Genomic DNA, 15,521 nt, shown 5'->3' with positions numbered 1-15,521 from the left:
GCATTTATGGCTGTGAAAAAATACACATTGATTATATGGGCCAGATCATCTGCTGGTATAATTTGGTGAAGCTTCAATGGTGCTAAATTGATTTATGCCAGCTGAGGATCTCGCCCCACATCTCTAATTTAACATATGAAACTGGTATATAACCTATTTTAAGACCAGGAAAAGGCAATCTGGCCCTTACCTGACTCTGCTTAATCTAACTCTCCTGATTTTATCAGCTGAGCCCATCTTGTCTAATTTAGACTTAAACTTTCCCAGACTCAAATCTAGGGTTCTGTTGGCCTTATTGATATTCTTTGCTCAACAATAGTAGTAAATTGTCTGAGTTTATCGCAGTTTTCTACTTTCTAGAGCTCATCTGCTGATTTGTGAACCACTCTTATGTATCAAATATAAAACTTGATACCTAAGAAATCATATTTTGGTCACTACTCATATGACTACCTAAATTTTTTCAAAATTATTAAGTTTTGTAAAAAAATCTCTCTTTTTCAGTAATGCATTCAACCTTGCCTAAAAACTTAGACATTTGTTCCATTTGTTGCCCTGCGCAGCAGCCTCTCTAAGGGCTTGATCCTGCTCTCATCAAAATCAATGGCAAAATTCCAATTGACTTGCATGGAGCAGGATCAAGCCTTTTATCAATAATATACTTTCTGTGGAATAATGACCAGTACTGCACACAATATTCCAGGTAATACTCAACAAGTTACAGTACAGTAATGGTCTCAGGGTGTCAGATGTTTCATTTTGCTTTCTGTCCCTTGCTAAAACACATTAGTATGTAGTTTGCTCTATTTATTAGAGCTGTGTACTTAGGCTATAGATGTTGAGTTTTACCCATGATAACTCCCAGATCCTTTCCTTATCATTGTGTTGGATGACTGTTCCATTTGGCTCCTATTTCTTATCTTGATCTCTTCTTTCAGGTTAACTATTTTAAAGTTGTCTACACTGGTCACCTTTGCCATCCGCTGATCCAGTCACCTAACACTGGAGGATTCCCTTCTTCTCACTGATCTCTTTGTGTTCACATATGAATGAACATTAGAAACCACTTTACCAATTGGTGTTCCTACATTTTGCAAATCTTAAGCTAAAGAAAGGAAAACTTGGGGCTTTTGTAAAAGAAAACTCAGGAATAGCTAATATTGTATCATTGCCAATTAAACCCTTTCTATTATTTCACAGTTTTATAACTCCCAATTTTTTTTAGAAAAGGATAATTGGATATTTGCTGAGGAGAAAGCATACTCATTACAAAGTAGTCTCCATCACTACAAGTTAGAAATAAGGTAATTATCTTATAATGCCAAAGATAATTCTGGCCTAAATTCTGCTCTAACATTCACCACATTAAACTAACTTTAAATGAATTCAGTGGTGTTACTTGAGACATACACCAATGCAGAATTTGTCCCAGTCTTCTTGAATCGAGTTTGTAAAGTCACTGGAAGTGCACAAGCTTGTAGGCAATAGCTGATGTTTATCAGATACGTAGAGGGAACATTGTATTCCCTCACTACCTTGTTCATGTGCATGGCTATGCACCCTGCTGGCAGGTTTCATGCACAGTTACATTTGAGCCATTCAAGAGACCTTTATGTGCCAGGAGGCATCTGCTTCCTGCTGGAAGAAGGGGCTTAAGGGCTCCCACTTCACCTGCTGTCTTCTGTCTGAGGTAAGGGGGTCCCAAGGCTCCCCATCCTCCCATGGAAAGAGTGAAAGTAATGTATGATAGCGGGGGGAGGGCGTGTGTGTGTGTGAGAGAGAGAGAGAGATGTCTCTACAGTGGTGATAAGCATTAGTACAAAACCCTAAAACAGATTATATCTCTCACTCACACACACACTGAAAGTTAAGGGAGGTTATACAGGATGGATAGAGGAAAAGGGAAATGAAAGGGGGCAAGGACCTTACAAGGAACGTAAGTTATAAGAGAAATATATGAGGAAAGACAGCTAGTAAATGGACAGGAAGGAAAATGAAAAAATATGTGAATGACAAATAAGATGGATAGAAAGGGAGACAGCATAGCCTGGGGGAGAAAATGGGAGCTGAAGAGATTGGACTCCTGGATTTTAAATTTAAGATCTAGTAGTTTTTGTTCTGCACACATACACACAAAGTTAGAGGCAACATGGGGACCCCCATGAATCTGAGGGCAGACACATGAACTGATCTAATTTGCATCCCAGGTGAAATGAATGGAGCTGCACAGGTGCTGAGAGCAGAATTTGGCCGAGGTTGTCGACAGGTTATATACGAATGGTACTGGGGCTAGTGGTGCCATAAATAAATTTTCATATCTAACATGAAATGAATAATTTTGACATCAGAGGTCACCCATCTGCCCAGACATATGTTTTAAGATTAACACATTTTAAGGCCAATTTTTTTTTTAACTGGGGAGTGTCTAAAGGTAAGTACCTAAATCAATATTCTGAAGTCAATGGGAGCCTTTAATATCCAGCTTTATGTTTCCACATCTGAGAATTATGGCTTAAGTTTTTCAGCAATCTGATCCTCAGGTGTGGGGATTCTCTCTACACACCCATGCTGGATCCAGGAGGTGTTTAGAAAGCTCCTTGTTAATCACAAAGGCTGAAAGACTTCTGAAATACCAAGTAAAAAGGACAGAAGGAGCCCTTTCACCCACATAAGCACTCCATCAGTATCTCTACAGAGAGGTGTGGCCACTTTATCAAGCAGGCCCATGCATCCCATCTCAAAAGGGTTGAGGTCTCTATTACACCAGATGTATCTGGTGTAACAGAGCAGAATGTGGTCCTTGGCTTTGGAATTTGGCTAAGATCATGGCTAAAACAAAGTTATGCTTCTCCTGAGAATGCTCTCTCACTATCTTGACTGCTTTTAACTAACTAGCTTTGTGAAAAAGCCAAAAGGTGTCTAATCCCAGAGGAAAGGATATCCTTAATTATCTACTTAGATATCTACTTGAGGCAACATATTAGCATAGTTTCGTTTAGTTAACACTCGAGTTATGTAAATAATGGAAATCGTTATCCACAAATATTTACTTAAATTTGAAAGTGAAAGTGCTTTGTTTGTGCTCACACCACTCTTTTGTGTTTACTTTCTATTACATTCCAGCGAGTGAGTTTTGCTTGCAAGAACGTGTGCAGGAACTACATTTTAAGCTCAAAAGCTGGAGTATGTAGATACTTTATATAGAATTCTGTTTGAGGTTCAGGTTTTCCAGGTCCCATTACCAGAGCCCAGGCACACGGGCAATTAATGTGTTATTGTATCCAGCAACAAATTCTGAATTGCTTGCTCCCAGAACTGTTCAGTCTCCTTCATTCTCCATGGCTCCTGCCTCATGGACAGGGGCTTGTATGTCCTGATTTGGAAAGCAGGGGAGTCAATCTAGGTTGTATCTCTATGATTAGGGCTGCTCTGGGCAGGATCTCTATGGTTAGACTTTCTCAGGACTCACAGGGTATGTTTACACTGCAATATAAGCCCAGGGTTCAAACTCAGGCTCAAGCCTAACCCTCCTTCCATCTACACACAAATTGTGCTGGCTCAGGCCCAGGATCTCCTGGGGTGGAGGGTCCAAGCCTCAGTCAAGCCAGGTCCCAGGGTTCAAACCCTGTTGCTTTGCTCTGTGGATACAGCCCCACTGGACTCGTGCTCTGGGAGTCTCCACAAGTGTCCCACACTCCCACAGGCTGACTTTCTTTGTCTTCTGGACAGGCAAGTTTTCCCACACTGCACCGCAAACAAGGCTACAGCAGCCACATTTTGGGATGGTGCTCGGAAGTCAAGTCTGGCATATGGCTGGTTGGAGTCGGGCCTACATAATGCAGTGTAGACACTGGAGACCCAGGGTGGAACCCAGGATTCAACAATTCCTAACCTAGAGTTACAAATGTGCATAGACACTCAATCCCTGGGTTTACAAACCCAGACTCTGCTAACTCAAGTTCTACTAACCTGGGCTTACACTGTAGTGTAGCTCTACCCCCAGAGACCCAACCAGACATTGAGCCTAGGGCACAGTCCCTTATGGCCAAAGACTTGGGACAACTACTAAAGTGCTCTAGCAATAACTAGGGATCATTAAGTAGTCAGGACCACGCCCACCTCAGTCAGGGTCAACTGGGAAGCGCCAAGATCCCACTCGTTTGGATTTCCTTCCACCTCCAGCAGTGCACCAGAACCTGGGTTTGGTGAGTGTCAGAGCACAATATACGACCTATTTGTTTAGCCATGCTTTTGATTAACTGATGGATTCAATTAATAGCAGAAAGTGGAGATCTGTTGTTGAGCCTTTGAAATAAAAGAATTATAATTTTTTTTTCAAATTATTTTTAACAGTTTAAAGCGAGGTATCAATCAATCATTTTATACTCATTTGATCAAAATAAAAGTAATTTCTCATTTTCTCTTCCTATCCAGATATTATTTTATTATCCAATACCACACAGAGCCATAGATGTGCCAAATAATCTGAAATAAATGTACTTCAGACAGTTATTGAGTTAAGGGTGTTTATGAGTAAATCTGTACTGCAAAGTTTTATCTTTTGCTCCCTTTTCATGTTCTAGCTTTGTGGTATAACAAGCATTCAGTATATATAAAAGAATGTTGTACTATTTTTACTATTCAACATAGCATCTCTAGAGCACTGTTGAGGTAAATTTAGGGATAGTTCAACTAAGACTCTAAAATGCAGGACATAGAATACCAAGGAACCTTGAAAATGATGCCATTTATTTTGTGCATAGCTACCATCTTAACTTTCTATTTGATTTTTCTTGTCTTTCAGGAAAAACTGCTCAAGAGATAAACTTCTCTCAGGGAAAGCACAGGAAAAAATTATCAGCAGATCCTGATCATAGCTCACCGTAGATCTTAGGTTCTTTTCATCCTTTAAAAAGAAAATCTCTTTGTCTCTTGGTCTTTGTACAATAAGTACATGCTAATAGTATCTTTATGGCTGTTATCTTTATTTTTTCTCTAAATAGCCATTGCCCCTCATGAGTATTGAAAATTGGTTTATAATTTTTTTTCAAATGTTCATTTTCTATACATCTTAATAATGGTAGACCAGTAGCTCTCAACCTTCAGCCCTTCTCCCAAATAACCAGGACCCTTTCGCACTGTATGGGAAGTACAGAGTGTTTGCAATTCCAGGGCATATGTTCACAACCCCCAGACTGATGGCCTTCACTGTAGATGAAAGGCAGTCTGATTATTTGCTTTCTCGTGGATGCTGATTGCCTATATATATATATATATATATATATATGCAATGTAGGAAACATTTTAAGACTTCATGAACCTATGCCTTTTTTCATTAGTATTATAATTGTCTATCATTTATGATCGATTTATATATAGTTCTAATTGAATAAATAATGCCAGAATCCAAAATACATATTAAAATACCTAAGTTTCCAGAAGAGAGAGAGTCCACTGAGAGGAAACCTATTGTACTGTTATAAACTATTGACATACAGACTGGATAAATATTTTGCTCTTAGTTATAGATCTACTCAATCAATAAAAGATCAGCAAGTCTCTCTTTTTAATACAGCAGATGTGTGGGCTTTCCTTATGTGTGGTCTTGTTAGTTCCAGAAAATTGTGTTTACAGTATGCTTAACTTTTTCTTTCTACATAAAAGAGAAAGCCACTGTAACAAACTTGTTCTCTTATTTCTAAGCATACAAGTGTTAAAGTCTGTCATGAATTAACAGAATGCAAATGACTAGACTCAGTAACTTAAAACGCACAAAAATCTAGCCCTGTCTGTAAATGGGGATAATGGTACTCATCCCCTTTGTAAAGAGCTTTGGGATCTGCAGATGAAAAGTGGCTCTATAAGAGCTAGGTATCAGTGGTAGTATAACGGAGCCAAGCAGCATTTTTAAAGAGGACTCACATACAATAATAGGAATCATTCAGTCACAAGAAAAATACATACAAAATTAGAACAAACAGATGCTTGATACACATACAGTGGAAAAAAGTTATTTTGTGATATCTCAGCCTTATAAAACATGGTGACTAAATAGAGATCATAGAAAGGTAGGAATGGAAGGGACCTCGACAGATCATCTAGTCCTGCACTGAGGCAGGACTAAGGGTATGTCTACACTAGGATATTAGGTCGAATTTATAGAAGTTGGTTTTTTAGAAATCGTTTTTATATATTCGTGTGTGTGTGTGTACCCACAGAAAATGCTCTAAGTGCATTAAATGCATTAACTCGGCGGAGTGCTTCCACAGTACCGAGGCAAGTGTCGACTTCCAGAGCGTTGCACTGTGGGTAGCTATCCCACAGTTCCCGCAGTCTCTGCTGCCCATTGGAATTCTGGGTTGAGATCCCAATGCCTGATGGGGCTAAAACATTGTCGCGGGTGGTTCTGGGTACATATTATCGGGCCCCCGTTCCCTCCCTCCCTCCGAGAAAGCAGCAGCAGACAATCGTTTCGCGCCTTTTTTCTTGAGGAAATGAGATTCAAAAGTTCACGGTTCTTTTCCTGTCTACCTGGCCAGTGCATCTGAGTTGAGAGTGCTGTCCAGAGCAGTCACAATGGAGCACTCTGGGATAGCTCCCGGAGGCCAATACCGTCTAATTGTGTCCACAGTACCCCAAATTCGACCCGGCAAGGCCAATTTAAGCACTAATCCACTTGTCAGGGGTGGAGTAAGGAAATCGATTTTAAGAGCCCTTTAAGTCGAAAAAAGGCCTTCATCGTGTGTATGGGTTCAGGTTTACATCGATTTAACGCTGCTAAATTTGACCTAAAGTCCTAGTGTAGACCAGGGCTAAGAATTGTCTAGACCACTCCTGACAAGTGTTTGCCTAAAAATCTCTAATGATGGAGATTCCACAACCTCCCTAACTAATTTATTCCACTGCTTAACTTCCCTTGTTGTTAGGAAGTTTTTTCTAATGTCTAATCTAAATCTCCTTTGTTGCAATTTAAGCCCATTATAACTTGTCCTGTCCTTGGTGGTTAAGAACAATTTATCACCCTCCTCTTTATGTCCCCCAATCAGTCTTCTCTTCTCCAAACTAAAAACACCCATTTTTTCAGTCTTTCCTCTTATGTCAGGTGTTCTAGACCTTTAATCATTTTTGTTGCTGTCCTCTGGACTTTCTCCAATTTGTCCACATCTTTCCTGAAGTGCAGTGCCTAGAACTGGACACAATACTCCAGTGGAGACCTTTTCAATGCTAAGTAGAGTGGAAGAATTACTTATTGTGTCTTGCTTGCTATACTTCTAATACACTCCAGAATGAGGTTTGGTTTTTTTGCAACAGTATTACATTGTTGACTCATATTTAGTTTGTGATCCACTAGCACTCCCAGATCCTTTTCTGCAGCAATACTTCCTAGGCAGTCATTTCCCATTTGTGCAATTGATGATTCCTTCCTAAGTGCAGTAATTTGTATTTGTCCTTATTGAATTTCATCCTATTTATTTCATAGAATTTCTCCAGACTATTTCTCCAGTTTGTCAAAATCATTTTGAATTTTAATTCTGACCTTCAATTGCTCCCAGCTTTGTATTGTCTGCACACTTTATTAGTGTAATCTCTAGGCCATTATCTAATCATTTACAAAGACATTAAATAGACCCAGGACAGATCTTTGCAGGACCCCAGTCAATATGCCCTTCCAACTTGACTGTGAACCATTGATAACTACTCCAAGTAGTTTTCCAACCAGTTGTGCACCCACCTTAGGTATGTCTAGGCCAGTTGTTCTCAATGACTGGTCTGTGGATCAGAACCATTCCCTGAGATCTTCATGACAGTTTAGAAAGGCAACAAGCTAGTTCCTGGTATCAAAAAGGTTGAGAAACACTGGTCTAGGCTATATTCCCCTAATTTGTTTATGAGAAGGTCACATGAGACAATATAAAAAGCCTTACTAAAGTTGATATATCATACCTGCTTCCCCCTTATCCACAAGGCTTGTTACCCCGTAAAGAAGGATATTAGTTTGGTTTGACATGATTTGTTCTTGACAAATCCACGTTGACTGTTACTTATAACCTTATTATCTTCTAGGTGCTTAAAAATTGATTGATTGAATATTTGCTCCATTATCTTTCTGGGTACCAATGTTAATTATACTGGTCTATAATTCCCTGGGTTATCCTGTTCACCTTTTTATAGATAGGTCCTTTTCCAGTCCTCTGGGATTGCCCATGTCCTCCATGACTTCTCAAAGATAATCGCTAATAGCTCAGAGAGTTCTTCAGTCAGTTCTTTAAGTATTCTAGGATATATTTTGTCAGGCCCTGCCAACTTGAAGACATCTAACTTGTCTAAGTAATTCTTAACTTGTTCTTTTCCTATTTTAGCCTCAGATCCTACCCCATTTACACTTATGTTCCCTTTGTTAGTCATCTGATAACTGTTAACCTTTTTGGCGAAAACTGAAACAAAAAAGGCATTTAAAACTTCAGACATTGCTGCATTTTCTGTTATTGTTTTCCCCACGTCATTGAGTAATGGGCCTAGCTTGTCATTGGTCTTCCTCTTGCATCGAATGTATTTGTAAAATGTTTTCTTTTTGCCTTTATGCCTCTAGTTAGTCTCATTTTGTGCCTTGGCCTTTCTAATTTTGTCCCTATATGCTTATGTTTTTTTTTTTTAAATCTATTCATCCTTCGTAATTTGACCTAGTTTCCCCTTTTTGTGGGACTTTTTTTTGTTTCACATCATTGACAATCTCCTGGGTAAGCCATGGTGGTCACTAACCATACTTGTTTTCTTTCCTATGCACTGGGGTAGTGTGCTCTTGCGTCCTTAATGTCTGTTTAAAAAACTGCCAACTCTTCTGAACTCTTTTTCCCCTTAGACTTGCTTCCCAAGGATCTTCCCTACCAGTTCTCTGAGTTTGCTAAAGTTTACCTTCTTGAAGTCCATTGTCTTTTTTCTGCTGCTTTCCCTCCTACCATTCCTTAGAATTATGAATGCTTATTTCATGATCACTTTCACGCAAGCTGCCTTCCACTTTCAAATTCTCAAACAGGTCCTCCTTATCTGTCAGACTCAAATGTTGAAAAGCCTCTTCTCTTGGTTCTCTCTCCAACTTCTGCAATAAAAAGTTATCTTGAATGCATTCCAAGAACTTGTTGGATAATCTTTTCTCTGCTGTATTATACTCCCAACAGATGTCTGCATATTTGAAGTGTCCTATCACCACCAAGTCCTGTGCTTTGGATGATTTTGTTTTAGTTGTTTAAAAAAAGCCTTATCCACCTCTTCTTCCTGGCTAGGTGATCTATAGTAGACCCCTACCATGACATCAATCTTGTTTTTATGCCTTTTATCTTTTCCCAGACACTTTCAACAGGTCTGCCTCCCACTTTTGTCTCAGTGCACGTTTATATGTCTTTGATATAGAAGCCAACACTTCCTCCCTTTTTTCCTGTCTGTTGTTCCTGAACAAGCTGTACCCTTCTATACCAATGTTCCAATCATGTGAATTATCCCACCAAGTCTCTTAAGTATTACAGTGATTGGACACTGTATAGAAATTTAGAGCTGGATACATACAAGGGAACAGTTATCCTCTCCTAGAACGCATGTAAATAATACAGTGATAATAACTACACACCTACCTATGATAAATAGATTGATTTGCCTCCACTAGAGACAAGATTTTGTTAGTGAAGACTGATTAGTTAAAGCATGCTTAATGGAAGCCTGGCAGAGTCACTATGGTTTAGTAGTCTAATAAGGTATCTGGGAATTTTCTGTAGAATCTTACCTTAGCATGAATTTACCCCCAGGAGCGATTTGTCTTGTATGGTTGGGATTGATTCTCTAGGGCCTACACAAGCTCTTTGCTGCCCCTCTTAAGGGATGCACCTGGGAGGCCCCTACAGTGTATATATTACAGTACAGTAATATATACACTGATAGGATAGGACTTTAAACATGTCATGGAAATCAAATAGCATGAGAGAGAACTTAAGGATCACTGATTGTATACATAGAATTGACAGATCCCATTATTCAATAACCATTGGAGTCCTTTTCAGCAACACAGATTGCAGGACTGTTTCATACACAGCCATTGATTTAGATTTATCTTTTTAAAAACTGCTATAAACAGGCATTTAATACAGCAAACGCTATGAAAGTACCAATAAGGGTTTCTAACTTTCAAACATAAATCAAATTTAGAATTAAGAGAGTCATCTACAATATCTTTGATATTCCAAATTTTCTCTTTTTCCACACAGAGTATCTATAACTTACTTCAAATTCTCTCTCTCACCTTCATCCACAAATAAAGATCAACAGAACCAGCAATGTCTGAAGTCACTCCTATTGACTTCAGTGAGTGTGCATCTCTGAGGGCAAAAATTTGGTTCTATAAGTTGTATTCATTTCAGATTTATGCAATATATAAGCAGATATCAAATAGAACACTTCCTTAGGCATGTGCATTCAGCTAAAGCAGACCCTGACTACTATTTTTATTTAACTATATATATAAATAAATGAAACAACCTATTTTTGATTATTTTATTCCTCCATATCTAGTTTTGACCTTGGATATGATTATCTGGTTAGTTTTTACAATTAATTGCTGATGTCTTCTCATTTTAATTAACAATGGAAATAAACTTGTTTGAAATCTATTTCTGCATTGTACCCCACTGTAAAATTGCTTTTCTTGTGTTATCCTTTATTGGTCTCTAGGAAGGGCCTCCTTTTGTTCAATTTATTTCCTGTTTGTTAGGGTGGGTTCATGTGCTGAAATGCCTGAGTTCATGAAATGATTGACTGTTAACAGGCCTGTTCCTGGAGCCTGGGCTGATGTGAATAATCCTATTGATGTCAGTAGGGGTAGTCACATGGAAAAGAGCTCTGCTCAGGCCTCTGGCATGTGGAGGGAGTTGAGTTTAGGCTGTCATGCAAACCAAACTCAGAAATTTGGAGCTACTTTCTGTTTAATTTTCAGCCTTACCATTGCCCTCGTGGGTTTTTGGTTTTTTTTTGCATTAGTGCCAAATCCTGGATCTCAACACAATGTCCAAGTGGCTGAGGAAAGACTTTCTGTACGGCAGAATGACTGGCGGATCTGTGTAGTCACGGATCCACTACCATTCTCCACAAAGAACTTGATTTTGAATTCAGGGAAATTACTCACCTGATTAAGTGCTTTGCTGGATCAGGGCTAGAGAGCTCATCAAGTTACAGGGTCAAGCCCCAAAATCCCTGCTGGGTGGGGTGCAGGAAGCCCCCATGGAACAGAACTCTGACATGGGCAGGGACTGATGACTCCCTGCTTCCTTTTCCATAGCAGAACAGCACTAGTTCCACTGGGTTGAGTTTCTCCACAACATCAGAGGAAGGAGCAGGATTTGGCCCCAGTGATTATTAATGGGACAATGTTGCAGCTAAGATAAAATGTGACATTATTTTGTCAACAAATATTGGGTGTGAAGTTATTTTTGCAGAAGTTATGTGGATAAAGGTCACTTTGCAAAATCAAGGGATGGATTCTCCATCCTGCTATGGCCCCTTTACTCAGTTTTTGTGCCTGGGAAATTCTCCTCTCATAAGAACTGAACAGGACAACCACAGGTTATCTTATGAGGCCCCCTGCACAAGCCCTAAGCTAGGCAGTGGGGCTTAGTGTAAGACCAGAGAGTAGAGGGGCAGGCCAGGGGGAGGGCTTTAGCAGATGCTGCTTCAGCAGTTTTTGGGCTGCTGTACTTTAGGGTTGTCCAAATTGTGCTTAGGACCTTTTTAGCCCTCATAGAAGCCCAGAATTGGGTAAACACAAAGGTGACCCTTAGCCACCCACTTCCTTGGGCCTCAAGTTTTGTGCTGAACTTCTGGGAAAGAGCTCTAATTCTTTATAAGCCTAATCCAGTTCTCATCAAGGTCAACAGGAGGCTTTCCGTTGATTTCAATGAGAGTTGGATCAGGCCCTGTAGGGGATGCTGTTACATTTTCCTATCTAATTCATTGTGGGTTGTGTATTTTTTCTTAAAACAGGAGAAACTCTGATTACTCAAGAAAAAAGAGTCATGACTTATGACCAAATACACAGCGAAGTAGTCAGATATGCCAAGGCACGACTTGGGAAGGAAAAGTAATGAAGATTTAGCCTGAGAAGAAATAAAGGGGAATATGAAATGCACTTAATCTTCTTTGAATGGGAATGTTTAAAAAATTAAATAAAAATCCATGAGCTTGATGCATTGTATTAAATGAATTTCTCATGGAAGTGGTGACACCTCTCATTTCTTTGTGGGATAATTGCTATTGTGTACAAATGAAAAGAATTTTCTGTTTGAGAAAGCCAAATCATTTTAGCAATAAGCAGTTTGACACTTGAGGGGAAAGAAATCAACTGAAATCCAGAAAGACAAGATATTGTACAGATCTGCACCTTTATCAATGTAAACAGAAGAGACCATTCATATATGTTTCTCATGCTTGTGGCTTACAACAATCTCCCCACTATATTTTCCACTGTATGCATCCGATGAAGTGAGCTGTAGCTCACGAAAGATAATGCTCTAATAGATTTGTTAGTCTCTAAGGTGCCACAAGTACTCCTTTTCTTTTAACAATGCTATTATTATTCAGGGATCACCCATGATACAGAATGTATTTTGTTTTACTACAAAAAGATATTTTTCAAGCAAATGGTGGCAATGTAGATGCTTTCAAGCCTTGTGTTGAAAATGTTCTGTATGTCCGAGCTAAAATCCAGAAAGACAACAATAAAAGGCTGATTTTTGTTAAAAGTGGCCCTTTGGTATTCAATGGCAAAAGTCCTGTCTAATTATACATCTTTGACACAGGTGGTGGTTGGTGTTTAAGATAAAAATGGAGCATAATTTGTCGGTTGTCTCTGACCTTTCAGTAAAAATGCGTCTCATGGATTTTATTATGACAAAATCCAAGAGACAAGAGCAAGATGTATATATTTTACACAACAAAAGGTTAATTTATGTTCTTTCTAAGTGGTGATTTTTGATGTATCAGAATATATAGAGAAACTAGGATCTCTCTTTGTTCAAGTAACTGCATAAAAGGTGGGGGGTTTTCAACGGTCTCTTGTGTGCTGTTTCTGAAGAATATATATATAAAAGCACCCTTTCTAGATTCATATCTCATCTGTTCAGTTGAATTTCATGGGGGTGTATGCTGTTGTACTGATGATAATCAAGTACAAGAGTAGCCATTGTCACAGTATTAAAAGTCATTAGGACTCCCGTTCAGTACCTCATCAATAGGATTAGTCACTGTGAACTCCACATTTTAAATGAAATAAGTGCCTTTGGTAATTCACTTGGATTTTCCAAGAGGTACATAGTGAGAACAAATAGAGCTGTACAAAATTCAAGCATGTCAGTGATAAAAGTTTTGATAATCCTTAAATATTTAATGTGAGAAAGTTTATTGTAAGTACTCAGTGGACCAAGTTCTGATCAGTTACAATGGTATACGATTTCAGTGGAATTACTCTGAACAAAGTCAGATCAGAACAGGGTGCAACATATAAAACGAAGGATGGAAGATTTAAGGGAGAAGAGGTACTCATGAGTGACAGTAAAAGCAAAAGCCTGAAGATTATTTTTTCTTCAGTAAATGCATAACAGAAAGCAAAAGGACATCTTTTAATATTCTAAAGCTAGTTTTTGACTCTGACGTGCTTAGCTACTTCACAGACACTGAAGCACCTGTATTCAGAACAAAGTGGAATGTCATGCTTTCCTTTTAGATAACCAAAACCTTAACTTCAGATTTAATAGACTAATTGTACATTATTAGATCCATTATTTAAATGAATTTTTGTAATATGTACTAGTATTAAAATTTTCTGTGAAATTCACTGTAAATATTGTGACTTTAAATTTAATCAAAAATATATTCTATTTGTAAATGTTGTAAGAGAAATGTTATGAGGGTTAAGAAGCAAGGAATGCTTCAACAAACTGGTGGATGGGGATCTACAATGAGGAAATAGGTGCTAAATGCTTTTGGACCAACATTGCCTTTGAAAACACAAGCAGTAGCAAATCTATAACATCACTGTGTTGCTTAGGCCAATGATTTTGTTTTCATTTTGTCTAACAGATTTTAAGAGGCTGAAATGACAGGCACCTGCCTAGCAGCCATTAGTGCCTTTAAAAATCCACCCTGAATTTCCATCTCTTTGTTAAATTAGAACAATAATCCCTGGGAATAAATACCAGTAGCACGACCTCCATTATTTTTTCTAAGAAGAAGAAACGCAGTGGATCTAATTTACCTAGATTTCAGTAAGGCATTTGATACCGTGCAACATGGGGAATTATTAGTTACATTGGATAAGATGGGGATCAATAGGAAAATTGAAAGGTGGATAAGGAATTGGTTAAAGAGGAGACTACAACGGGTCCTACTGAAAGGTGAACTGTCAGGCTGGAGGGAGGTTACCAGTGGAGTTCCTCAAGGATCGGTTTTGGGACTAATCTTTTTATTACTGACCTCGGCACAAAAAGTGGGAGTGTGCTAATAAAGTTTGCGGATGATACAAAGCTGGGAGGTATTGCCAATTTAGAGAAGGACAGGGATATCCTACAGGAGGATCTGCATGACCTTGTAAACTGGAGTAATAGTAATAGGATGAAATTTAATAGTGAGAAGTGTAAGGTCATGCATTTAGGGATTAATAACAAGAATTTTAGTTATAAGCTGGGGACGCATCAATTAGAAGTAATGGAGGAGGAAAAGGACCTTGTAGTATTGGTTGATCATAGGATGACTATGAGCTGCCAATGTGATATGGCTGTGAAAAAAGCTAATGCGGTCTTGGGATGCATCAGGAGAGGTATTTCCAGTAGGGATAAGGAGGTTTTAGTACCGTTATACAAGGCACTGGTGAGACCTCACCTGGAATACTGTGTGCAGTTCTGGTCTCCCATGTTTAAGAAGGATGAATTCAAACTGGAACAGGTACAGAGAAGGGCTACTAGGATGATCCGAGGAATGGAAAACTTGTCTTATGAAAGGAGACTCAAGGAGCTTGGCTTGTTTAGCCTAACTAAAAGAAGGTTGAGGGGAGATATGATTGCTCTCTATAAATATATCAGAGGGATAAATACCAGAGAGGGAGAGGAATTATTTAAGCTCAGTACCAATGTGGACACAAGAACAAATGGATATAAACTGGCCACCAGGAAGTTTAGACTTGAAATTAGACGAAGGTTTCTAACCATCAGAGGAGTGAAGTTTTGGAATAGCCTTCCAAGGGAAGCAGTGGGGGCAAAAGATCTATCTGGCTTTAAGATTAAACTCGATAAGTTTATGGAGGAGATGGTATGATGGGATAACATGGTTTTGGTAATTAAATATTCATGGTAAATAGGCCCAATGGCCTGTGATGGGATATTAGATGAGGTGGGATCTGAGTTACCCAGGAAAGAATTTTCTGTAGTATCTGGCTGGTGAATCTTGCCCATATGCTCAGGGTTTAGCTGATCGCCATATTTGGGGTTGGG

The 15,521-nt window shown here is 38.9% G+C and overlaps 1 protein-coding gene across 3 annotated transcripts in view; it reads left to right on the top strand.

Annotated features, from left to right (window-relative positions):
• HTR7 (5-hydroxytryptamine receptor 7) overlaps positions 1-12,748 on the top strand; it is a 40,812-nt gene extending 28,064 nt beyond the window's left edge. For 2 of the 3 annotated variants that reach the window (XM_084635601.1, XM_084635602.1), the window contains exon 3: positions 12,022-12,748. In XM_084635601.1, the coding sequence (XP_084491727.1) occupies positions 12,022-12,064 (43 nt within the window). In that variant the 3' untranslated portion in view covers positions 12,065-12,748. Of the gene's footprint in view, positions 1-938; positions 1,127-12,021 lie in introns of those variants that run through there. The other variant, XM_084635600.1, reaches the window with a different exon arrangement.
• Positions 12,749-15,521: the final 2,773 nt, after the last annotated feature.

The sequence above is a fragment of the Lepidochelys olivacea genome (assembly GCF_965140295.1).
Source record: "Lepidochelys olivacea isolate rLepOli2 genome assembly, chromosome: 7".
Classification (NCBI taxonomy): domain Eukaryota; kingdom Metazoa; phylum Chordata; order Testudines; family Cheloniidae; genus Lepidochelys; species Lepidochelys olivacea.
This window is presented reverse-complemented; position numbering and strand designations above follow the sequence as displayed.